Here is a 27,685-nt window from a genome sequence, read left to right as displayed (position 1 = left end):
GAATGAGAATTTAGTTAGGAAGGTTTCAACAAGAGGGAGAATCACTTACTTTAGCTATATTAGCGACTAAGGGCTGTTTTAACACATGTGAATGAGTTAAGAAAGAAAAATTATTATAAGGAGCTATACTTTGAGTTTACTTTAGAATGAGGACCTTAGACTTAGTCATGAAAAATTATGTCAAATAATCTAGCACAGTCTTTAAAAAGATGGACTATTAAAGTCATTCCTTTTTTGGATCTGCAGCTAATAAATAGGTCTTTCAGGGACAAAAGCCTTAGGGTGCTATCTCAGATTTGATCCCATGGACTGGAATTAAAAACCTCCAAGAATATTTGCTTCTCCCAGACTGATAGCATGGAACTAATCCTTCATGTATCAAAGAAATAAATTTGAGTTCTTATTCCATGTACAGAGGCTAAGAAAAGAAAATGACTCACTCGGAACAAAACAATCCATACTTGTTCATTATAAAGTAAGTTAAAGAATAAGGGCATTGACTCTAGAAGCTATTATATGAATTTTAAACATTAAGTCTTTCCTAAATTTTAATTTATTTATCTATAAAATAGGGACAATAACACCTTGTGGTAGGCCTGTTTTAAAGATTAAAAAAGGGGGCGGAGCACGGTGGCTCATGTCTGTAATCCCAACATTTTGAGAGGTTAAGATGGGCAGATTGCTTGAGGTTAGGGGTTCAAGACCAGCCTGGCCAACAAGGTTGAAATCTCTTCTCAACTAAAAATTCAAAAATTAGCTGGGCATGGTGGCAGGCACCTGTAATACCAGCTACTTGGGAGGCTGAGGCAGGAGTACTGCGTGAACCCAGGAGGCTGCAGTTGCAGTAAGCTGAGATTACACAACTGCATTCCAGCCAGGACGACAGAGCAAGACTTGGTCTCCAAAAAAAAAAAAAAAGATTGAAAAAGGCAATTACCTATAACACAAGTAGGCTTTGTGCAGGTAATAGCTAATAGCTGTAAAATATATATACAAGAACATATATATATGCACTCAACTAATCATAATATGTATTCCTCTACCTAGATGAGATCAAAAGAAAAAACTCAATCCTTTCCTTAAAAAGAAAAAAACTCGTACACAAAACCTCATTAGAATCTCTTAATGGCAATAACTGTATGTAAAATATAAGCTAGATATAAAGGAATTAAACTTGTAGTGACTAGTTAGAAGGTTAACAAATCCCAAAGTGATCTGGCATGGAAGTTAAATAGGTATATACAAGTATTGAAATTAATTCAGCTGTACTTGAAGAATTCGAGCACTGTACATACAAAGGTACATAACAGCATATCTCAGTTAAATTTTTTGTTTTTTTAGAAATAGAGTTAAACAACTTCAAAAAGAAAGCCAAGTCTTATAAAGGAAAACAGTAACATTTAATTTTTGTTTAAAAACTAAATGTAGTTCAGGTCAAGCTAGATAAATACAAATGTCGGGGTAGAAATATCATGCTCAATTTCCTACTAGACTGTAAGCTTCTTAAGGAAGAGACATACAGAGAGATGCCCAGGCCTTGGAATACAGTATGCACTTCTGATAACATTAATTATAAAAACACTCAACAGACGAGGAACGTAACAGAACTTCCTCAACTTAATAAAGGGTATCTATGAAAAACATTTCAGCTAACATCATACATAATGGTGAAAGACTGAATGCTACCCCTCTAAGATGAAAACATGGACAAGAATGTCCATTCTTCCCATTCCTAATTCAACATTTTAAAGACAGTACAAGCCAGGGCAATTAGGCAACAAAAGGTGGTAAAAAGGCATCTAGATTGGAAAGAAAAAAGTAAAAGTTAGAATTCTAACTACCCAGGCTTAATAAGGATAAAATCAAATTGTAGTATAAAACACTAATATTAAAAAACACCAATATGAACTGACATAAAGGGTAGAGAACAATCATAACAACAATAAAATCTGTTGGTCCACATTTAATTTTGACAGAGTTTGGAAAATTCTGCTTCCAGATGATTTTTCTTATAAACTTGTACTGATATCTCCTTAAGGATAGAAAGAGTGATTCTTCCTATGTCCTAAAGAGAAAATTCAAGTTAAGACGATAACTATTTATCTGAACACCTTTACAGGGTAACAGGTCTTGAGATTAATGAAAATACATACTAACCTGTGAAAGGCATTCTGCGTGAATTAAGCTGTTACTCTTTGATTTACGACTGCTCATTTCAACAAATTCAAATCCTTTAAAAAATTAGCATAAATATTATAAACATAGTGACTTAAAGAGATTACTTAAGAATCTACTATTCTAGAATTAAAATAAATATAAGTTTTTAACTGTAAAAAATGATCAAACCTTAAGACCTTCCAAATCTTTAATGGCTTCATTTTGTCCACTCATACCACACTTCAGGCACACCTTGTTTTATTGTGCTTTGCTTTAATGTGCTTTGCTTTAATGTGCTTTGCAGACAGTGTTAATTTTTTTTTTTTTAAACAAACTGAAGATTTGTAGCAACTCTGTGTCCAACTAGTTGATAAGCACCATTTTTCAAACACCATGTTTCCATTTTGTATCTGTCGGCATTTTTTAGCAATAAGGTATTTTAAAATTAAGTATGTACATTTTTTTAGACAGTACTATTGTACACTTAACTGACTAGTATATTGTAAATATAAATATATGCACTGAAAAAAGTCTTGTGTGATTCACTTTATTGTGGTATTTGCTTCACTGAAGTGGTCTGGAACTGAACCTGTAATACCTCCAAGCATGTATGTGGTTTTTAGAGCTACTCCACTCTTTCCATTAAATCTTCTATTCACTTTCCCTTTCTTTCTTTTTCTTTTTCTAACTTACATGCTTTCTTTATGTCCCACCCATCCATCCCCAGGATAATTTCTTATAGAAAAACCTCCCTTTCTTGCTCCATTCACCAACCACACCAAAAAAAAAAAAAAAAAAAAAAAAAAAATCATTAAAGACTAGGCTAAATGCCTCTGTTTAAACGCTCATAAGTGCCTGTATTTCTCTTTCTTTATTATAGAATTATTTTAAACAAAATTGTCTAATTGCTAGTGTTTCCAAATTGAGAATTTTTTTATATTCCAAGCATTGTAGCATAATGCCCAAAATAAAGTTGGCAATGAATAACTGGAATGAAAAAATATATATACTAATAAAAAATATATAAATTTTGTAAAATTCTCCTCAAGAGTACCATACTCATAGACAAATCCCTTTGAGTATAACATCTAATTTTCTTAGCACTGATTTCCTATAGGAGTACTTTAACATTTAGGCAGTAACAGCTTAAGCAGTGTTTACTTAGGTATCAGGGATTGTTACAAATGCTTTGCATTTATCAACTCATTTAATCCTCAGAATTGCCCTATGGAATAAGCACTATTATAATCCTCCCTTAAGATCAGAAGACACGGAAAGGGTAAGTATCTTGACCAAAATCAAACAGTTTGTAATTAGAAGATCTGCGATTTAGATCAAGTTAACTACTTTTTTTTTTAAGTGTATTCTGGTCTCATCTAATCGCCAGAAGGAACACAGCTTTGCTGACACCCTGAATTTAGCCCAGTGAAAGCCATTTTGGAACTTTTTTACCATCAGAACTCATAAAACTCAAGAAAAGCTGACCTATCATCAAATCACCAATGATTGACATTATTATAATGTGAGAAAGAAGGCAGCAAGATGAAATAGGAGGATCTTCAGCTTGTGGAGGCTCAAATAGCAACAATAATTTCACAGCCAACACAGACAAAAAGTGTCTTTTTGTTAGCCTTGAGATTCAGGCAGGAGTTTATGAAATCCCAGTGGGGCCCAAGACCCGAGAAAATCAATTTGAGGGCAGATCTTTGTTCAAGTGACAGAATTCCCAATTGTGGTCCAGTCTCCAGACTTGGAAAGGGCCCTGTCCTCAAGGGCTTAGCTAGAACCTGACAGGACCTTGTTACCAGGGCCTGTAGCAGGAAGTGAACCCTATCTGGTCCCTTGGTAGACTGGACTTTTTCTAAGACCTAGGTCTGTACAGGAGATGAAGATATGCATAGAAAAAAGATCTGTTATCAGACGTGTAGATGGTGTGGCTTTCTCTTGGAACCTGGGAGGGCTCCTACTGTATCACTGAGTAGATACCTGAGCAGGCAGTATTGTCCTAGTCCTCAGTCACCAAAAGTCATCTGGCTCCAGGCTTCCTAATTGAAAATTAAATAATAGCATCCTCTTTCTTAGAAGAAAAGTGGTATTCTCAGCTGGATAAGATACCTTTTAGGAGTCTTTTCTGTCTAAAGTTTTATCTTTTTCCATTTACGTTTTAGTTTTCCTAATGAGTGTTATGAGAGGGAAAAACCTTTCTAGCAACACAAAATATCCTCAACGCTGGTTTATGATGCTCTTGACCATCAGCCAAAATCTGAAATCACAAGGAACTATGTAATAATTGTCTCCTAGAAAATAAGGCTAATTAAAATGTAAAAAAGAGAAAGGGCTTTTGCAGTATGTTTTATTTTGTAGAACTACATTAGTTTTCTTGCAGTATTGTTAGAATTAAAAGATATTTTTATCCACTTCATGAATTAAGAAAGCATTACTCAGGAAAGCTAAGTAGATGTCCACAGTTCCAAGGCAGGTATCTAATCTGCCTCTTTATATTAAATATAAATCAGGTAAGCTATTAAGATCATTCATTTTTTCTTCACTTATCATTCATAAAAGAAACAACAAGGTTATCATTCATAAAAGAAACAACAAACACTCCACTATTGTATCTACCTTATAACCTACATAAATTTTGACTGTAAATAAAGTTTTAGTCCAAAGGTTATTTTGACATCTCGCCCCTTCATGTAATGGTCATGTATCTACTACATAATAAATATTTCAAAGACAATTCTGACAGTACAGATGAGATAAGCTTCAGACATTTGCAAACTGCCTATCTGACAAAAGATCTGTATCTAAAACACATTCAAAACTCAATAATAAAAAAAGAAGCAATCAAATTAGAAAATGGGCAAAACACATAAGTAGACCTTTCACCAAAGAAGATATGCAGGTGGCAAATAAGCATATGGAATGATGGCTTTAGTTTTCAGCATTGCTTAAAGATGTATTTTCACTAAACTGAAAGAAAAATTTTTACTGGAATTACATTTAAAATGATACAGAAAATGAATACATTTTGAAAAAGGATTAAATAAAATGTTTATTCTACATAAACTGTAGTTAGTAAGACAATCTAGTAGCTACAAGTCAATGCCAGACCATCTCAATCTATTTAACCTAACTTTTCAGTGTTTACTTATTACGAGGCTCTGTGACAAGCACTATGGGGAAGATGACAAATATAAAATTTGGTATCTATCTTAAAAAAAACTTACAATAGGCCTGGCGTGGTGGCCCATGATTGTAATCCTAACACTTTGGGAGGCTGAGACAGGTGGATCACGAGGTCAAGAGATCAAGACCATCCTGGCCAACATGGGGAAACCCTGTCTCCACTAAAAATACAAAAATTGGCTGGGTGTGGTGGCATGCACTTATGGTCACAGCTACTTGGGAGGCTGAGGCAGGAGAATTGCTTGGACCCGGGAGGCATAGGTAGCAGTGAGCTAAGATCGTGCCACTGCACTCCAGCCTGGGAACAGAGCAAGAAGCCATCTGGAAAAAAAACAAAAACAAAAACAACCTTACAATTTGTTGGAATAATATATAGGTGTATGCATATGAGTACATATGTATCTCCCACAGATAAGGTAGGATTAGCATAAAGCAAGGGATAAACTCATACGGTTAGTAAAGAAAAAGACCTTAAAAAAGAAAAAAAAGAAAAAAACAGTACTACCTAAAGAAGTGGAAATGAACACATAGATTTTAAATGACCTGCCCAAGATGACACAGCTTACTTAATAGCAGTGGTAGCTGTTAGGTCTACTGATTCCCAATCAGGTTGGTTAGTCACAACTGGCATGAAAAAAAAAAACAAAAAACTGTGAATATCTGAAAAGTTATCAAACTAATCACTGGACTTTTCTTCAGGAGACAAAAAATAGCAGATGAATACATTCTGAAAGAACATGGTTAGTATAACAGATGTTCAAGACTGATAATTCACTTCTCTTTCAATGTTTATGTGAACAATCTGTATTTTTTGGTAGACATTCTTATTTTTAAGATCATAAAGTTTCTTCCCAACACCAAAAAGGAATACATGTTTAGTACAGAAACTTTGGAATTTCAATAAGGAATTGTGCAGATAAAATGGTACAAAATGGAATCAGAGAATCTTTCTCCTCTATTTAAAAAAGCAAAACAAAAAATTGTTAAACAGAAATATCTTAGTAGTACCTAAACGAATAAAGAGAACAAAACAAGGCCAGAATTCTAGAGGAGTTCTCCATGGCTTCTAATTTTAACCTCACTCTTAAAAGCTATATTGGCATGAATAAAATCTCCTAAATTCTCACCAATGTATCAAATATGAAAAGAAGAAAATCGATAAAAATCCTAATCCAATTTTTTAGCCTTTTCAAGCCTAGGAAAAGAATTCGTTGGGCTTCCAGGCTGAAAACCACCTACAAGGGAGAAAAAAATGCTAAAATATGGTGTGATAATATGTATAAAGTTCTGAGAGAGAGACCAAGCAAAGATGCCACTCACATATAAAGGTAACGGTATAGCCTTATCAAATAAGAATGAATTTATTTAGTATACAGAGAAAATAGAGTGTTGAGTGGAAAATTAGCTGGGTATGGTGGCATGTGCCTGTAATCCCAGCTACTTGGGAGGCTGAGGCAGGAGAAACACTTGAACCTAGGAGGCGGAAACTGCAGTGAGCCAAGATTGTGCCACTGTATTCCAGCCTGGCAACAGAGTGAAACACCCTCTTTAACAAAAACAAAGACAAAACAAAAGCCTTGTGTGGAGTGTGTTGTTGGGGAGGATATGGAGAACTCAACAACAAAATCCAGCCAATTAAAGCATAATTCAAAACACAATTTTACACACACACGCGCGCACACACACACACACACGAGCTTTGAATCCACTAAAATAAAGAACTAAAACCAAAAAATGGTAAATAATTAAAGTATCAAAACAGGTGGAAATGTAAGTCTTTACAGAGTGAAAATAATCAACAAAATTGGAAAAAAAAAGGGGCATGAATGCATAAGATTACCAATTTCATTTTCAGAGTAGAAAAATAATGTCTAAACTTAAAACATGAAGTACCCTGCATAGCCAGAAACTTTTTTTAACCTAAGATTGAGATCTTTAAAAAAAAACTCTTGGGTTTAATAAATATCTGAAGTCCAGCAATTCCTATAATTTTTATTAGGTTAAAAATGTGGCATGCCTACACACATACACACACACACACACACACACACACACACACACACTTTCAACCAAAATGGATTCTATTTCATAATATTTGTCACTTAAAAGAACACAAATTTTCCATATATATACATATGTATATAATATAAATAAAATACATACGCATGCACAAAGTATATTTACATATATTTTAAATTGTTTTTTCTATAGCTACCTTAAGGTGAAAAAACAAAAATAAGAATTAGTGAATTAAATTGTTTAAGAAAAGGGACCATGTACCTCAGCTGGATATTATGAGCATCTTACTAGTAAGATGAGCAGGAGCTGTTAACACCGTCTACCAAAAAAAGCATTCACAAAAGAAAACAGGTGTGAACATGTCCTATTTATTTAGTTTCAAAGTTGTTCAAGTACAGGTCAAAGAGGCAACAGATAAGTGATTTTTTCTATCTTGCATATAAATGGTCAGTAAGGTAGATGGTACAAAATAACCCTCTAGAATACAAAAGTACTGTAAAATGTTTATCTATAAATACTTGTCTAAAAATAAGAACTAAATCAAGCTTAACTAACATTTAATATATAAGTTGAAATATCTTTACTTGGTCTCTGTATCAGCAGGTCAAGTCATGTTCCTAAGAGCAACTCAGAAGCCCTAAAGAAAGAATTCAAGATCAATAACAAGAAGGGTTTCCAAGTGGCACCATCACATACATATTCATTTACTTTCAGCTCATTAATACACAATGTAGGTATGTGGATCCAGTTTCGAGACAATACTGAATCTAACTGACTTGCTTTTTTTTTTTTTGAGACAGATTCTCAAAAAAATTGCACCTGTAATCCCAGCCAGGGTGATTATAGGCACCCTGGCTGTAGTGCAGTATTGCAGTCTTGGCTCACTGCAACCTCTACCTCCTGGGTTCAAGCAATTCTCCTGCCACAGTGTCTTGAGTATGTGGGATTATAGGCATGTGCCACCACACTTGGCTAATTTTTGTATTTTTAGTAGAGAGGTGAATTTCACCTTGTTGGCAGGCTGGTCTCAAACTCCTGACTTCAGGTGATCCACCCACCTCAGCCTCCCAAAGTGCTGGGATTATAGGCGTGAACCACCACACCCAGCCTCACTTGCTGAATTTGAAGATTTTATTATTTTTTAAATGTGTGAAATAATTTCAGCCTGTTTCAGCTGCAGCTCTTTCCATACACCACTTTCCAAGAACAACTAACTTATATCAAGTTTTTCTTAGTTTAGAAGAACAACTAACACATCAAGAGAAGATGAAATTGGCTAACAATTCCTACAAAAACCTTGGTAAAATTGGTGAATGAGACTAAAAAATGTAATTCAAAAACAGACAAATGATCATGTATTATTTTCTTTAACAGCCTTATTTTGAGGCAAAACCCTACAGCTCCAGCAGATGGGGGCATTACTTTGTGAAGAGAACTCCTAGTAAATTAAAAAGATGTTTAATGCTGCTCTCTTTCCAGATGGTGGCAGAAGACAACACCAAAAAGAATACTACTACACTCTTCCCTTTATTAGAAAAAAGTTAAAATACAAATTCTAATACTGTTTACCTAGGACCTAACTCTATACAGCTGACATTTTTCAAAGAAGGGTAAGCATGGACAAAAGGTCAGAACTTTGCCTCTCTTCAGTTAGATAAAATGTTCTTGATTTGCTAGCTAAACAGACAAATAATGTAAAATGAAAGATATTAGGAGAAATTTGCAGGTGGTTTCCAGTTTTGTTACTGTCCTTTGAGATGAAACTGAGGCAAGAAAAATACATTTAAGCTGTTTTTCAGCCCATCAGAATTAGTTTTCACTGTTTCTTTTCCCCCAGTTGCATTGTTTGCACAGAGGTAAAGATTAAAACAGAGTTAAAAGAATGGTTGGGGATGAGGGAAATAAGGGACAATAGTGATATGAATTCCAGTAAGTAAACTGTTAGTTTACTCTAAAGAGATCAGCTTTTCCAGAGAAAAGATGAGGAAAAGGTAGCAATCCCAAAACATGTTTGATTAAGATCAGCACTTTGGGCAAGATCTGGAATGAAAAAGAGGGAATAAAACAGAAAAAAAAAAGGATGAGAACAGCCAGATTTCATCTGCCTTTTGGTTTATAATCTCCAACTCATGTCTTATTTTTCTACTTATGCATTTAGTAAAATGTGCAAAGTCATCCAGTCTCATCAGCCAATAGTATAAACAAAAAACAAGTTCACTTAATAACCAGTCTTTTAATTTGGGCTAGAATTCAATGAGAAAACCATTCCTACAAAGACTTGCAGTGCTAGCACGGTTTAAATTAAACAGAAACCTCTAATCCACTTCATCAGAGGCCATGAGGCTTATTTTCTATACAAGGTAAGACAGAAGAAATCTACCTTGGGGACACCAGACATAGGAGAAGGTGAGGGTACAGACAAGAAAAGCTTTGAAAGGGAGGAGAGGATTAAGAGAGTGTTTATATATTGAATGTTGAGACTCTCCAGCTCTCTTCTTTCACATAGTTCTCACAGGACTGGCAATCAGATTTACATTCTAAAGCAGAGTTTCTCAGGATAAGCACTACTCGCATTTTAAACTCAATTTTCCTTCGTTGCTGGAGCTGTCCTATGCACTGTAGGATGTAACAAGACCCTCAGATTCCACACCAGTTTTCACCAGCAACCCATCTGTGACAATCAAATAAGTCCCTAGACCTGCTGAATTTCTCTTAGGGGGCCAAATCATCCCACGTGAGAATCACTGACCTAGAGGCAGAAGATTGGAGGGACTCTTCTTATTGGACTCTTATTAGCCCTAGGAAAAAGCCTTCCAAACACCTAAAGATAACATCAGGGATTTCCAGCCATATTCACAGAGCTCTAAAATACCTTTCAAAGCCCTTAACATAAATTTGAATATACAATCAAAGATCACTACATAGCTGAGGAAAGCCTCCAGATTAAAAAGACCAAAACATATTAACAGAAAGAATAACTTGGAAAAAACAGAGAAAGCAGGAAGAAATAAATTTTAAAAAAACACAGAAATTTCAACTAAATTCATAGAAAGAAAAAATAACAGGATAAAATAAGAAAATCATATAGAGATCAAAAAAGGCCTTTTGGAAATTAAAAGTATGACAGCAAAAATGAAAATCTCAAAAGTTTGAAAAAGGTAAATTTTCCAGAAATTATGAAGCAAAAAAAAAAAAAAAGACAAAAAATGACATTAAAAAAATAGGTCTAAGAAGTAGAATGTTTACTTCTTAGTAGGGTTACAGAACCAAAAACAAAGGCAAGAAAATTAAAGAAAAAAAATGAGAAACTTTCCCAGAGTTGATGGACACAAATTGTCAGACTGAAAGTACCCATTAAATGCATGGCAAAGTGAATGACTATAGACTCTAAGTCACATCACTGATACATTTCAGAACTCTAGAAACAAGAAAAAGAAACATCTGATAAGCTTCAAAACGTGACTGTATAATCTTCAAGAGAGGAGATTAAAGTGATCTGTAGAGTGACAGAAGAAAGGCTTCCAATTTTATAACAGATGCTATGAATTCCTTCAGAGCCCTTAAGAAGAACAATTTCACCCTCATAATTCAACACCCAGATAAACTAATAGCTAGGGTAAAATAAAGACACTTACATAAATATAATATCGCAAAACATTTGCCTTTCAGAAAGCTACTAGAAACTGGAATAAACCAAGAGGGTACACAAGCCAAACGATTACATAGAACACAGGAAACAGAGGATACAGCATAGGATAGAGACTGAACAAGCAGCAACTGTATCATGCAATGGGCCAAAATTGAAACAAACGCTCTGGGAGAAATTTCTTGATAATGGTTAAACTGCTAAAATCACTTGATACCTCTGTATATATGGCGAGGCTATTTTGACAAACAGCAGATAGTTTGAGTCTGAACTAATAATAAATAGAACTATACAAATGCTAAATGGTTGTATATGAAAAACTAAGCTATCAATGGGAAGATGGGGGAAATGGATCAGATGTTTGTGGAAAAAAACTAAATTTACATCACCAATAGCAAGTCAAGAGATAATGCCTAAAACTGAAAAACAGGTGACAGCAACATAAAAGATTATTTAGAGATACAATGGTCTATACCAAAAGAATAAGCCAGAAAAAGTTTTAGAAGTATTTGCCTCCAGATGAGGAAAACTAGGGTAGTGACAGCCACTGTGCCTAACATCACAGCCTTCCTGGGACTAAGCAAAGTAAGGGAGTAAAGGCCCAATTTTATTGCACCATGATATCAACCTGAAGAAAAATATCCTGGAGAACCTAACCTGTGACAAACAAGCATAAACTATTTTTAATAATAAGCCATGAGGAAGCACTGAAATTTTAAGCATTTGTTTTTTTTGTTTTTGTTTTTGTTTTTTTAACATTTGCAACAGTTAAAAGAAAAAGAGAAAGAGAAGAACAGGCTGCCTAAAAAGTATTTTCTAATTTCATTAACTTGGCTTCATATATTCCAGAGCAAATGTTAATTTAAAAATTTAAAGCCCATCAGACTAACAGCAGATCTCTCTGCAGAAACCCTATAAAACAGAAGAGAGTGGGGGGCCAGTATTCCACATTCTCTTTTTTTTTTTTTTTTTTTGAGACAGAGTTTCACTCTTATTGCCCAGGCTGTAGTGCAGTGGCATAATCTCATGGCATCCTCCACAGCCTGGGTTCAAGTGATTCCCCTGCCTCAGCCTCCTGAGCAACTGGGACTACAGGTGCACGCCACCATGCCTCACTAATTTTTTTTTGTATTTTTAGTAGAGATGGGGTTTCACCATGTTGGCCAGGATGGTGTCAATCTCCTGACCTCGTGATCTGCCCGCCTCAGCCTCCCAAATTGTTGGCTTTACAGGCGTGAGCAATTGCACCCGGCCATATTCCACATTCTTAAAGAAAAGAATTTTCAATCCAAAATTTCATATCCAGCCAAACTAAGATTCACAAGCAAAGAAGAAATATAATTCTTTACAGACAAGCAAATGCTGAGAGATTCTGTCACCACCAGGTCTGCCTTACAAGAGCTCCTGAAGGAAGCACTAAATATGGAAAGGAAAAATCAGTACCAGCCAATGCAAAAACACACCAAATTGTAAAGACCATCAACACTATAAAAAAACTGATATAACTAATGGGCAAAATAACCAGGTAGCATCAAAATGACAGGATCAACATCACACATAACAATATTAACCTTAAATGTAAATGGGCAAAATGCCCCAGTTAAAAGACACAGACTGGCAAATTGAATAGAGTCAAGACCCATCACTGTGCTGTATTCAGGAGACCCATCTCACCCAGGAAGACACACATAGGCTCAAAATAAAGGGATGAAGAAATCTTTACCAAGCAAATGGAAAGAAAAAAAAAAAAAAGAAGAAGCAGAGGTTGCAATCTGATAAAAACAGACTTTAAATCAACAAAGATCAAAAAAAAAACAAAGAAAGGCATTACATAATGGTAAAGGGACCAAAGCAACAAGAAGAGCTAACTATTCTAAATATATATGTACCCAATAAAGAAGCACCCAGATTCATAAAGCAAGTTTTTAGAGACCTACCAAGAGACACAGATTCCCATACAAAAACAGTGCGAGACCTTAACAGCCCACTATCAATCTAAGACAGATCAAAGAGACAGAAAATAAGGATATTCAGGACTTGATCAGCTCTGGATCAAGCAGACCTAATAGACATCTACAGAACTTTCCACCCCAAATCAATAGAATATGCATTCTTCTCAGCAGCATGTTGCACTTATTCTAAAATTGACCAGATAGTTGGAAATAAAACATTCCTCAGCAAATGCCAAAGAATACAAATTATAACAAACAGTCTCTCAGACCACGGTGCAATCAAATTAGAACTCAGGATTAAGAAACTCAATCAAAAACACACAAGTATATGGAAACTGAACAGCCTGCTCCTGAATGACTACTGGGTAAGTAACAAAATAAAGACAGAAATAATTAAGTTCTTTGAAACCAATGAGAACAAAGACAAAACATACCAGAATCTCCAGGGCACAGCTAAAGCAATGTTTAGAGGGAAATTTATAGCACTAAAAGCCCATAGGAGAAAGCAGGAAAGATCTAAAGTCAACACCCTAACATCACATTTTAAAAAACTAGAGAAGCAAGAGCAAACAAATTCAACAGCTAGCAGAAGTCAAGAAATAACTAAGATCAGAGCAGAAGTGAAGGAGATAGAGACATTAAAAAAAATCTTCAAAAAAACATGATGAATCCAGGAAGTGATTTTCTGAGAAGATTAACAAAATAGATAGATCTCTAACCAGACTAATAAATAAATGAGAGATGAATCAAATAGACACAATAAAATATGATACAGGGGATATCACCACTAATCCCACAGATATACAAACTACCATCAGAGAATACTATAATCACCTCTACGCAAATAAATGAGAAAATCTAGAAGAAATGGATACATTTCTACATACATACACACACCCAAGACTAAACCAAGAAGTCAAATCTCTGAATAGACCAATAACAAGTTCTGAAATTGAGGCAGTAAATAATAGCCTACCAACCAACAACATCCCAGGACCAGATGGATTCATAGCCAAATTCTACCAGAGGTACAAAAGAGGAGCTGATACCATTTCTTCTGAAACTATTCCAAACAATAGAAAAAAAGGGACTCCTCCCTAATTCATTTTATGAGTCCAGCATCACCCCGATACCAAAACCTGGCAGAGACATAACAAAAAAAGACTTCAGGTCAATATCCCTGATGAACATCCAAGCGAAAATCCTCAAATGCGGGAAAGTCGAATCTGGTGGCATATCAAAAAGCTTACCCACCATGATCAAGTCGGCTTCATCCCTGGGATGCAAGGCTGGTTCAACATATACAAATCAATAAATGTAATTCATCACATAAACAGAATCAGTGACAAAACCACGATTATCTCAATAGATGCAGAAAACCCTTTGCTAAAATTCAACACTCCTTCAGGCTAATAACTCTGAGTAAACTAGGTATTGATGGAACGGATCTCAAAATAATAAGAGCTATTTATGACAAACCCACAGCCAATATCATCCTAAATGGGCAAAAGCTGGAAGCATTCCCTTTGAAAACTAGCACAAGACAAGGATGCCCTCTCTCACCATTCCTAATCAACATAATATTGGAAGTTCTGGCCAGGGCAATCAGGTAAGGGAAAGAAATGAAGTTTATTTAAATAAGAAGAGAGGAAGTCAAACTATTTGCAGATGACATGACTGTATATTTAGAAAACCCCATCGTCTCAGCCCAGTCATCCTAAGCTGATAAGCAACTTTAGCAAACTCTCAGGATACAAAAATTAATGTGCAAAAGTCACAAACATTCTTACACACCAATAATAGACAAACAGAGAACCAAGTCATGAGTGAACTCCCATTAACAACTGCTATAAAGAGAATAAAATACCTAAGAATACAACTTACAAGGGATGTGAAGGACCTCTTCAAAAAGAACTACAAATCACTGCTCAAGGAAATTAAGAGTGGACACAAAAAAATGGAAAAACATTCCATGCTCATGGATAGGAAGAATATCATGAAAATGGCCATACTGCCCAAAGTAACTCATAGATTCAGTGCTATCCCTATGAAGTTATCATTGACTTTCTTCACAGAATTAGAAATAACCTACTTTAAATTTCATATGGAACTAAAAAAAGAGCCTGTATAGCCAAGACAATTCTAAGCAAAAAGAACAAAGCTGGAGGCATCATGCTACCTGACTTCAAACTATACTACAAGGCTACAGTAACCAAAACAGCATGGTACTGGTACCAAAACAGATACACAGACCAATGGAACAGAACAAAGGCCCCAGAAATAATGCCACACATCTGCAACTATTTGATCTTTGACAAAACTGACAAAAACAAGCAATGGGGAAGGGATTCCCTTTAATAAAGTTAATAAATGGTGTTGGGAAAATTGGCTAGCCATATGCAGAAAACAGACACTGGACCCCTTCCTTATACCTTATACAAAAATTAACTCAAGTTGGATTAAAGACTTAAATGTAAGATCTAAAACCATAAAAACTCTAGAAGAAAACTCAGGCAATACTATTCAGGACATAGCAAAGACTTCATGACTAAAACACCAAAATCAATTCCAATGGAAGCTAAAACTGACAAATGGCATCTAATCAAAGTAAAGAGCTTCTGCATAGCAAAAGAAACTATCATCACAGTGAACAGGCAACCTACAAAATGGGAGAAAGCTTTTGCAATCTATCCGTCTGACAAAGGCCTAATATCCAGAATCTACAAGAACTTAAACAAATTTACAAGAAAACAACAACAACAACAACAACAACAACAACAATCCCATCAAAAAGTGGGCAAAGGATATGAACAGACACTTCTCAAAAAAAGACATTTATTTATGTGGCCAACAGACATATGAAAAAAGCTCATCATCACCGGTCATTAGAGAAATGCACAAAACCACAATGAGATATCATCTCATGCCAGTTAGAATAGCAATCATTAAAAAGTCAGGAAACAACAGATGCTGGAAAGAATGGGAGTGTAAATTAGTTCAACCACTGTGGAAGACAGTGTGGTGATTTCTCAAGGATCTAGAACCAGCACTACCATTTGACCCAGCAATTCCATTACTGTGTATACACCCAAAGGATTATAAATCATTCTACTCTAAAGACACACATACATGTATGTTCACTGCAGCACTGTTCACAATAGCAAAGACTTGGAACCAACCCAAATGCCCATCAGTGATAGACTGGATACAGAAAATGTGGCATATATACACTATGGAATACTATGCAGCCATAACAAAGAATGAGTTTCTGTCCTTTGCAGGGAAATGGATGAAGACAGAAACCATCATTCTCAGCAAACTAACACAGGAATAGAAAATCAAACACTGTATGTTCTCACTCGTGAGAGTTGAACAATGAGAACACATGAACACAGGGAGGGGAGCATCACACACTGGGGCCTGTTGGTGGGTGCAGAGCTAGGGAAAGGATAGCATTAGTAGAAATACCTAATATAGATGACAGGTTAATGGGTGCAGCAAACCACCATGGCACATGTATACCTATGTAACAAACCAGCATGTTCTGCACATGTATCTTGTAACTTAAAGTTTAATTAAAAATAAATTAAAATAGATCTCTTTTTCCTTGCAGAGGAGGCAGAGTAAGACGGATGAAGGGAAGCCCCAGGAATCATCCCTCGGCAGGAACACCAAACTGAACAATTATCCATGCAAAAAAAAACTGCCTTCATAAGAATCAGTGAATCAGCTGGACACAGTGGTACATGCCCATAATCCCAGCACTTGAAGGGTTGAGGCAAGTGGATCATTTTACCTCAGTTCAAGACCAGCCTGGGCAACATGATTAAATCCTGTCTCTACAAAAAGTACAAAAATTAGCCATCCGTGGTGGCATGCTCCTGTAGTCCCAGCTACTCAGAAGGCTGAGTTAGGAGGATCGCTTGAGCCCAGGAGGGCAGTCCAGGTTGCAATGAGTTGAGATCATGCTACTGCACTCCAGCCTGGGTGACAGAGTAAGACCCTGCCTCAAAACAAACAAACAAACAAAAACAAAAACAAAATCAGGTGAGCAATCATAGCACCTGGTTTTAACATAATATCAAGGGAAGAGGCATTGAAGAGCGTAGGAAAGACAGTCTTGTACTGACTATACCACCCCTCCTCCAACCCCAGGCAGCACAGCACTGAGATAGAATCTGTGTGCTTGGGAGAGAGAGTGAAAGTAAGTCTGGGACTTTGCATTGGAACTCAGTGCTGCTCTGTAACAGCAGAACACAACACAAGGCATTCTGCTGGTACCTACAGAAAGAGCATTTAGATCAGCCCTGTGCCAGACGGAAATCTTCCACCCTAGGAGGAGTAGTTGGCCTTTACCACATTATGACTAAGTGATCTAGCGCATAGAATAAATATGAGTAACAGTGAGGCCACAAGGACTGCATCTTTTGGCAAGCCTTAGTGCTGCGCTGGTCATGGAGGTAATGGAAATGAGATAAAACCCAGTGTAACACCACCTGTGCCAGACAAGGAAATCCCTGAGTCAACCCTCTCCAACTCCTTCAGCTTAGGGTGGAGAAGGAATAGTTCAGAGAACTTTGTCTTACAACCTGCGTATAGGCCCAGTCACAGTAAAATAAAGCAAAAGAGAGATTTCTGAGGGTTTTGATAGCAAGCTTTTGCTCCTGGATGGCATTTACAGATTCACCCTGGGCTAGAAGGGAATGGCTGCTCTAATGGGATGGATTCAGTCTTGGAAGAATTCATACCTGCTGACTAAAGTGGCATTTGGCCTTGAATAACAGCCAGTGGCAGTCACACAGGATTGGCTGTGGCCCTTGGGTGAGCCTCAATGCTGTGCTTGTCTTGCAAGGCTTCAGATGCAACTCAGCACATTTCCAATTGTGGTGGCTACAGGACTGCCTGTGTCAACCCCCTCCAACAATGGGCAAGCCAGTACAGAGAAAGACTCTGGACTGAAGGAAAGGAAAGGTAGAGAGCAAGAGACTCTGCCTAGCAATCCAGGGAATTCTCCCCATTATTTCCCAAGTCCATGAAGACTATGTACGTAGGAGTCTACAAGAGTCACAGCATTCCTGTGCATCAGATGCTTCTTAATGCCAAAACGGCTGCAGTGACTATAGGCTTAGGTCACAACACTCAATCTGCTTTGATTTCTTGGAAGGAACCCTGGAGAGTGACAGGAATAAACAAACCTAAACTGTGAAGTCTAGCTCTTCGATGCCTAGACATCAATGAACATCCACAATGATCAAGAACATGTAGGAAAACAGATCAATCGTGGAGCAATAAAGATATGTGAGCTTTCAGATGGGAAATTCAAAATAGCAGTCTTGAGAAAGCTCAATGAAATTCAAGATAAAAGAGATTAGAAATTCAGAATTATATCAGAGAAATTTTTAAAAAACACTGAAATAATAAAAATCAAGCAGAATTTCTGAAGCTGGAAAATTCGACAAGCTGAAATTCCATCAGTCTCTCAACAGCAAAAGAATGAATTAGTGAGCTTGAAGACAGGTTATGGGAAAATACAGTCAGGAGCAAAAACAATAAAAAAGAATGAAGTATGCCTACAAGATCTGAAAATAGCACCCGAAAGTCATAATCTAAGAGTTACTGGCCTTAAAGAGGGTGTAAAGAAAGAGACTGAGGTAGAAAGTTTACTCAAAGAAATAATAGCAGAGTACTTTTCAAACGTAAAGATATGAATATACAGGTAAAGGAAAGTCAAAGGACACCAAATAGATTCAACCCAAATAAGATTACCTTAGGGCATATAAAGCTAAAGCCTCAAAGGTCAAAGACAAAGAAAGATTGCTTAAAACGGCAAAAGAAAAGAAGTAACTATATAAAGGAGTTGTACTACACCTGGCAGCAAACTTTAGCAGAAACCCTACAGGCCAGAAAAGAATAGGATGACAAACTTCAGCTGAAACTCTGCAGGCCAGAAGAGAATAGAATGTTATTAGGTTGGGGCAAAAGTAACCACAGTTTTTGCACTTTTAATGGCAAAAACCAAGATAACTTTTGCATATCCTTGAAATATGAAGGAGACATGAAGGCTTGCCTAGACTATTAAAAGCTCAGGGATTTCATCAACACCAGACCCATCTTCAAAAAATGTTAAAGGGAAATTTTTCAATCTGAAAGAAAAGGACATGAATAAACAACAAGAAATCATCTGAAGGTAGAAAACTCACTGGTAAAAGTAAGTGCACAGATAAACACAGACTACCCTAACCACTCATATCTTTAGTAGGAAGATTAAAAGACAAATCTATCAAAAAAAAAAAAAAACCTACTCCAAAACTTAAAAGTATAAAAATATATAGACAAAAGTCAGAAAGTAAAAGGATGGAGTAAAAATATACAGGTTTTTAGTTTTCTCTGTGCTTGTATTTTTTCTTTTCTTCATAATCAGAGTTGTCATCAGTTGCAAATAACTGGTCATAAGTTGTTATTTGCTAACCTCACAGTAATAACAAAACAAAAACCTCTAATAGATACGCAAAAAAAAAAAAAAAAAAAAAAAAAAAAAAGCAAGAAATTAGGCTGGGTGCAGTGGTTCACACCTGTAATCCCAGCAATTTGGGAAGCCAAGGAGGGCAGATCACCTGAGGTTAGGAATACCTGACCAGACTGACCAACATGGAGATAACCCGTCTCTACTAAAAATACAAAATTATCTGGGTGTGGTGATGCATGCCTATAATCCCAGCTATTCAGGAGGCTGAGGCAAGAGAATCTCTTGAACTCAGGAGGCAGAGGTTACAGTGAGCCAAGATTGTGCCATTGCACTCCAGCCTGGGCAACAAGAGCAAAACTCTGTCTCCGGGGGGCGGGGGGGGGGGGGGGAGAAATTAAAATATACTACCAAAAAATAACTTTAGCAAAAAAGAAGGCAAGGAAATAGAAAGGGGAAGAAGTCCAAGAAAACAACCAGAACAACCACAAAAAGGCAGTAGTAAGTCCTTACCTATCAATAGTAATACTAAATATAAATGGACTAAATCTTCACTATGAAAACATATATTAAAAACAAAAAGATGGGAAAAGATGCTACATGCAAATAGAAATGCAAAAAAAGTTCAAGTAGCTTTGTATTAATTTTTAGATAAAATAGATTTCAACACAAAAACTGTGAAAAGAGAGAAGGGTTATTATATAATATAAAACATTTTAATTCAGCAAGAGGATATAAAAATTACAGATACATATCTATCCAACACAGAAGCACCCAGATATATAAAGCCAAGTTAATAAGAGTTAAGGAGGCAGAACCCAATACAGTAATGACTTGGGACTTCAACAGTCCACTTTCACCATTGGACAGGTCATCTAGACAGACAAATCAAGAAAGAAACAATGAATTTATTCTGCACTAATAGATTAAATGGACCTAACAGCCACTGACAGAAGCTGTCATCCAACAGCTTCAGAATACCCATTCTTCTCTTCAGCAAATGAAACATTTCTCAAGGATGGATCCTAAATTCTCCAATCAAAAGATACAAAGGAGCTGAAGGGCTATACAAAACAAGGCCCTACTATCTGCTACATATAAGAAACTCACTTCATTTATAAAAATATAGATAGACCAAAAGATGGAAAGAGATATTTCATGCAAACAGAAACCCAAACAGAGCCCCATCAAGTCAGGCCACAAAACAAGTATCTTTTCTAACCACAATGAAATAAAAGTAGGAATAAATAACAGGTGGAACTTTGGAAACTATGCAAACACATAAGAATTAAACAATACGTACCTGAACAACCAATGAAGTAATTAAGAAGAAAATTAAAAAAATTCTTGAAACAAATGAAAATGGAAACACAACCTACTAAAACCTAAGAGATAACAGTTAAAATTAATATTAGAGGGAATGTTTATGGCAATAAATGTGTAAATCAAAAAGTAGAAAACCAAAAAATAAACAACCTAGTAATGCATCTTTAAGAACTAGAAAAGCAAGAGCATGCCAAGCCCCAAATTAAGAAAATAAATAATAAAGAAAACAAGAAAATAAATAATAAAAAACAAATAAAATTGAGACTAAAAAAAAAATTGAAGAGATCAATGAAATGAAAAGGCTTGTTTGGAAAGAAGATTCAAACAAAGAAAAAAAAAAAATCCAAATAAAATCAGAGACAAAAAAGGAGACATTACAACTGATATCACAAAAATTCAAAGGATCATTGGAGACAATCTTGAACAACTATACGCCAATAAATTGGAAAACCTAGAAGAAATGAATAAATTCCTAAATACATACAGCCTACCAAGAATGAACCATTAAGAAAACCAAAATCTAAATAGAACAATAGTAACAAGATGGAAACAATAATAAAAAGTCCCCCATCACAGAAAAGGCCAGGACTTCATGACTTTGTCACTGAATTCTACCAAACATTTAAAGAACTAACATCAATCCTACTCAAATCATTCCCAGAAATCAAGGAGGATCTCCAAACTCATTTTATGAGACCAGATTTAATCTTTTTCATTTTTTTCTTTTGAGACAGAATCTCACTCTGTTGCCCAGGCTGGAGTACAATGGTGTGACCTTGGCTCACTGCAACCTCTGCCTCCTGGGTTCAAGTGATTCTCGACTCAGCCTCCTGAGTAGCTGGGATTACAGGCATGAGCCACTATGCCCAGCTAATTTTCATATTTTTAGTAGAGAGGGGTTTCACCATGTTGGCCAGGCTGGTCTCAAATTCCTGGCCTTAAGTGATCTGCCCATCTCAGTCTCCCAAAGTGCTGGGATTACAGGCATGAGCCACCATGCCTGGCCCCAGATTTATTCTGATACCAAAACCAGACAAAGATACAACAAAAACAAAAAGAAACTATAGGCCTGTATCTGTCATGAAAATAGATATAAAAATCCTCAACAAAATATAGCAAACCAAATTCAACAATGAATTAAAAAGATTGTCATAATCAAGTGGGATTCATCCCAGGGATGCAAAGATGGTTCAACGTAATGTAAATCAAACAATATGATACATCATATCAACAGAATAAGGACAAAAAGTGTATGATCATTTCAATAGATGCCTAAATTTTTTTTTTTTTTATAAAATTCAGTAACCCTTCATGATAAAAACTCTTAGCAAACTAGGGACAAAAGGGTCATACCTCAACATCATAAGGCCATATAAAACAAACCCACAGTTAGTATCAGACTGAATGGGGGAAAAGCTGAAAGCCTTTCCTCTAAGATCTAGAAGAAGATAAGGATGGGCATCTTCACCACTATCATTCAAGACAGTAATACAAGTCCTAGTAAGAGTAAACAGATAAGAGAATAAATAAAGGACATCCAAATTGGAAAAGAAGAAGTAAAATTATCAGTTTGCAGCTGATGTGATCTTATATTTAAAAAACCTAAAGACTCCAACCAATGACTATTAGAACGAATAAACAAATTCAGTAACATTGCAGTATATGGAATCAACATACAAAAATCCATAGAATTTCTCTATGCCAACAGTGACAACCTATCTGAAAAATAAGTCAAGAAGGTGATCCCATTTACAATAGCTACAAATAATTTTAAATACCTAGGAATAAACTTAACCAACTACAAGGCAAACTATAAAACACTGATGAAATTAATAGAAGAGAATACAAACAAATGAAAAGACATCCTATGCTCATGGGTTGAAAAAAATTAAGATTGTTAAAATGACAACACTACCCAATACAATCTATAGATTCAAAGCAATCTCTATCAAGAGCAATGACAATCTTAACAGAAATAGAAAAAAAAAAAGACTACTGAAATTGTATGGAAACACAAAAGACTCCATATAACCAAAACAATCCTGACCAAAAAGAACAAAGCTGGTAACTGGTAGAGTATCACACTACCAGACCTCAAAATATACTACAAAGCTGTAGTAACCAAAATAGCATGGTACTGGCATAAAAACAGACAAACAGAACAACAGAACAAAGCCCAGAAATTTATCCATGTATTTAAAGCCAATTAGTTTTTTACTAAGGTGACAAAAACACTCATTGAGGAAAGAACAGTCTCTTCAATGAATGGTGTTGAGAAAACCGATGTCTATATTCAGAAGAACAAAAGTAGACCCCTAACTCTTGCCATATATAAAACCAAAGAAAAATGCATTAAAGACTTAAATCTATGGAACTACTAGAGGAAACCTTTGGGCAAAAACTATGTGTTGGACTATGGTAAAACATCAAAGCACAAGGCTGGGTGTGGTGGCTCACGCCTGTAATCCCAGCACTTTGAGAGGCCCAGGCAGGATACTCATCTAGGCAAAGGTTTTTTAAATAAGACCTCAAAAACAAAAGCAACTGAAGCAAAATAAAATAAAATATCAACAAATGGCATCATTCCAAGCCAAAAAGTTTCTGCACAACAGTGAAAACAACAAAGTGAAGACATAACATGTAGAATGGGAGTTTTAAAAGATTTCAAACTAATATCTGACAAAGGATTAATAACCAGAATAGATGAGTCTCAAATGACTCAATAGGAAAAAAACAATAATCTGATTTTAAAATGGGCAAAAGATCTGAGGAGATATTTCTCAAGAAGAAATACAAATGGCAAAGAGGTATATAAAAAATGTTCCACATTATTTATCATCAGAGAAATACAAATCAAAACTACAATGAGGTATCATCTTACCCGAGTTCAAATGGCTTTTATCAAAAAGACAATCAATAGTAGATGCTGGTGAGAATGCAGAGAAAGGGGTCCCCTGCACACTGTTGGTGGGGATGTAAACTGGCACAGTCACAAGAGAGAACAGTATGGAGCTTCCTAAAAACATAACAAATAGAACTACAATTCAGGAATCCCACTACTGAGTATATATCCCAAAGAAAGGAAATCAGTATATAAAAGAGGTATCTGTACTCCCATGTTAAATGCAGCACCATACACAATAGCCATGATATGGAATCAACCTAACTGTAAATCAATGGATGGATAAAGAAATGTGGTACATATACACAATGGAATGTTATTCAGCCATTAAAAAGAATGAAATCCTGTCATTTTTAACTACACGGATGCAACTGGCAGACATTATGTTAAGGGAAATAAGCCAGGCATTTTGGCAAGTATCACATGTTCTCATGCATATGTGGAAGCTTCAAAAAAAATTTTGCCTCAAAGCATAAATATCTTAAAATCAAATCTCAAAAATAAAAAAGAAAGATAATTAGGGCTTTATTTATGGTAGTGGCAGACAGGACAAACCTTTCTGCTGAGACCAACAAAAAAATTAAATAAAAATGAATGAAATAAGGTAATGTGAAATTATGTACTAAATTCCATGTGAAAGTAAACCAGAAATAAACCCTACACTCAGTAACTTTTGTGCTTAGGACATTTTTCTATCTAGAAGAAAAGGCTGAAAAAAAGGCTAAGCTAATGGAAGATGTGTTGGACTACGGTAAAACATCAAAGCACAAGGCTGGGTGTGGTGGCTCACGCCTGTAATCCTAGCGCCTGTAATCCTAGCACTTTGAGAGGCCCAGGCAGGAGGACTGCTTGAGCCCAAGGGCTCAGGATCATTGTGCACAATATAGTGAGACCTTTTTTTTTTTTTTTTTTTTTTTTTAAATAATATTAAAAATAAAAAATAAAAATAAAAGCACAGGGCCCACCAAAGCTGAGGACTCAGATAAGCCATCCAATTTACATTCATAGTTTAAGGACAATATCATTAGGATAAGAGGAAATTGAAGGAAAGTAGAATTCATGTTCTTAAAGACTTGCTCAGTGTCATGTGTATAACAGAAGGAATCCCAACTCTTGAACATGAATAAAGTGACTTGGGACCAACAGCACGCCTAGAGATCTTTCCTAGAAAAATACACCTTCTTAAGAAAGATACTAATATTCTAGCATTCCTCTTTTCCTGTAACTTTTTAAATGCAACTGGTACTCAAGGCACACAAGAAAAAAATATCACGAGCCAGCAGACACAGACACAGAAAATTTAGAAACTGGAATTATCTGTAACAAACAACAAATGAACTATGAATATAATCAGCCCTTCACAGCCACAGATTCCCTCAACCAAGGATTTAAAAAAATGTATAGTTTTAAAAATACAACAAAAAATAACAGAAATTTAAAAAAAAACAAGACAGTATAACAATTATTTACATAGCATCTACATTGTAGTAGGTACCATAAGTTATCTAGAGATTATTTAAAATACGTGGGAGGATGTGTGTAGGCTGTATGCAAATATGATGGCATTTTATATAAGGAATTTGAGCTGCCTGTGAATTGTCATATCTGCACACGGTTCTGAAACCAATTTCCGGCAGACACTAAGAAGCAACTATAGAAAGTAAGAGTATCACCAATATCTTTAAAAAGATACTGATGCACTGATTTAATAATCTCAATGAATATAAGGCTAAATAAAGAATTCCACACGATGATTTAACATTGTCTGTACCCCCAGAACCACACTTGATAAAAAGGGCTGGACACAGTGGCTCACACCTGTAATCCCAGCACTTTGGGAGGCTGAGGCTGGCAGATCACAAGGTGAGGAGCTCGAGACCAGCCTGGCCAATATGGTGAAACTCTATCTCTACTAAAAGACAAGTTAGCTGGGCATGGTGGTGCATGCCTGTAGTTTCTGCTACTTGGAAGGCTGAGGTAGAAGAATCCTTTGAACCCGGGAGGCAGAGGTTGCAGCGAGTCGAGATGGAGCCACTGCACTCCAGCCTGGGCGACAGAGTGAGACTCCATCTCAAGAAAAGAAAAGAAAACAAAACAAAACAAAAGAAAAGAAGAAAAGAAAGAAAAGAAAAGAAAAAAGAAAAGAAAGAAAAGAAAAGAAAAGAAAGAATTCTACACAAAAACATCAGAGTGAAACAACAGAAAAATTATTACCCTCTCCCGCCCAAAATTCTAAAAGACAGATTTCCTTCAAAGCAGTAAGAATTATTAGGTTGGTAAAAAATTAATTGTGGTTTTTGCATTGTTGGAATTTGCCATTTGATACTGGAATACATTCTTAAATAAATGTGGTTATGTTATATATCATTTTAATGGGCATTTCTTGCTTTTTTTTTTGCTAATGACTTATTTGCTATTTATATTTATATTCATTTTAGACTATGGAAATGAGGTTACACAAAAAGCAAATTCAAGCAATTTTCTTATTCAAGTTCAAAATGGGTCGTGAAGCAGCAGAGACAACTAGCAATAACAACAATGCATTTGGCCCAGGACCTGCTAACGAACATACAGTGCAGTGGTGGTTCAAGAAGTTTGACAAAGGATATGAGATCCTTGAGGATGAGGAGTGTAGTGGCTGGCCTTTGGAAGTTGACAACAACCTACTGAGAACAATTGTTGAAGTTTGATCCTCTTACAACTACACAAGAAGTTGCTGAAGAACTCAGCCTAAGATCTCAATGTCAACCATTCTACATCTGTTCAGCATTTGAAACAAACTGGAAAGGTGAAAAAGCTTGGTAAGGGGGTGCCTCATGAGCTGAGCAAAAATTGTAAAAACTGCTGTTTTGAAGTGTTGTCTTCTCTTATTCTTCACAGCAATGAACCATTTCTCAATCAGACTGTGAGGTGTGACAAAACATAGATTTTATATGACAACCGGCAATGACCAGCTCAATGGTTGTACAGAGAAGAAGCTCCAAAGCATTTCACAAAGCCAAACTTGAACCAAAAAAAGTCATGGTCACTGTCTGGTGGTATGATCCATTACAGCTTTCTAAATCCTGGAGAAACCATTATATCTGAGAAGTATCCTCAGCAAATTGATGAAATACACTTAAAACTGTATGCCTGCAGCCAGGATGAGTCAACAGAAAGGTCTCAATTCTTCTCCACAATAATGCCCAAACTGCACATTGCACAACCAACACTTCAAAAGTTGAATGAATTGGGCCACAAAATTTTGCCTCATCCGCCATATTCAACTGACTTCTCATCAACTGACTACTACTTCTTCAAGGATCTCTATAACTTTTTGCAGGGAAAATGCTTCTGCAACCAGCAGGATGTAAGAAACTGCTTTCCGAGAGTTTGTGAAATCCTGAAGCAAGGATTCTTACATTATAGGAATAAACAAACTTATTTCTCATTGGCAAAAATGTGTTGATTGTAATGATTCCTACTCTGATTAATAAAGACACATTTGACCCTAGTTATAATGATTTAAAATTCATGGTCCAAAACCACAATTCCTTTTGCACCAACCTAGTAGACTGACAGCTGATTTCTCAAAATCAGTAATGAAAGCCAAAAGCAGTGGGATATTATCTTCAAGGTTTAAGTAAAACAAATAACCATATATCTAGAATACCCCCAAAACATTTTACAAGATTAAAGGCAAAACAAAAAATTAAGACAAAGCAAAAAACTTAAGAGTATCAGAATGTTTCTGCATTATAAAACTTCTACCGAGTGTGCTAAAGCAAAAGTTAAAAGATGCCAAAAGAAAAGTCAGAGATGCAGGAAGAAATTAAGAAGTGGTAAACAAACAGGAACATCTAGCTAAAAGTACTGTCCAGCAGAAATACAGTAAAAGTGACATAAGTAATTTAAAATTTTCTATTGTTGACACTAAAAGTAAAACAAGGTGAAATTAATAATAATTTCAACATGTAATCATAATAAAAAACTGAGGTATTTTACATTGTTTTCATACTGTCTTTGAAATCTGGTGTTTGTAGAATATCACA

The 27,685-nt window shown here is 35.8% G+C and overlaps 1 protein-coding gene across 6 annotated transcripts in view; it reads right to left on the bottom strand.

Moving 5' to 3' along the window:
• Positions 1-27,685, bottom strand: part of ORC4 (origin recognition complex subunit 4) — a 68,582-nt gene that overhangs the window by 36,935 nt on the left and 3,962 nt on the right. For 4 of the 6 annotated variants that reach the window (XM_074399725.1, XM_010330346.3, XM_010330339.3 and 1 more), the window contains exon 2: positions 2,158-2,231. The exons of the other annotated variants lie outside the window; for them this stretch is intronic. In XM_074399725.1, the coding sequence (XP_074255826.1) occupies positions 2,158-2,214 (57 nt within the window). In that variant the 5' untranslated portion in view covers positions 2,215-2,231. The remainder of the gene's footprint in view (positions 1-2,157; positions 2,232-27,685) is intronic. 6 annotated transcript variants of the gene reach the window in all.

This window comes from Saimiri boliviensis, chromosome 5 (genome assembly GCF_048565385.1).
Source record: "Saimiri boliviensis isolate mSaiBol1 chromosome 5, mSaiBol1.pri, whole genome shotgun sequence".
Classification (NCBI taxonomy): Eukaryota; Metazoa; Chordata; class Mammalia; order Primates; family Cebidae; genus Saimiri; species Saimiri boliviensis.
The sequence above is the reverse complement of the archived record's forward strand: the minus strand, read 5'-3'. Positions and strand labels throughout refer to the sequence as shown.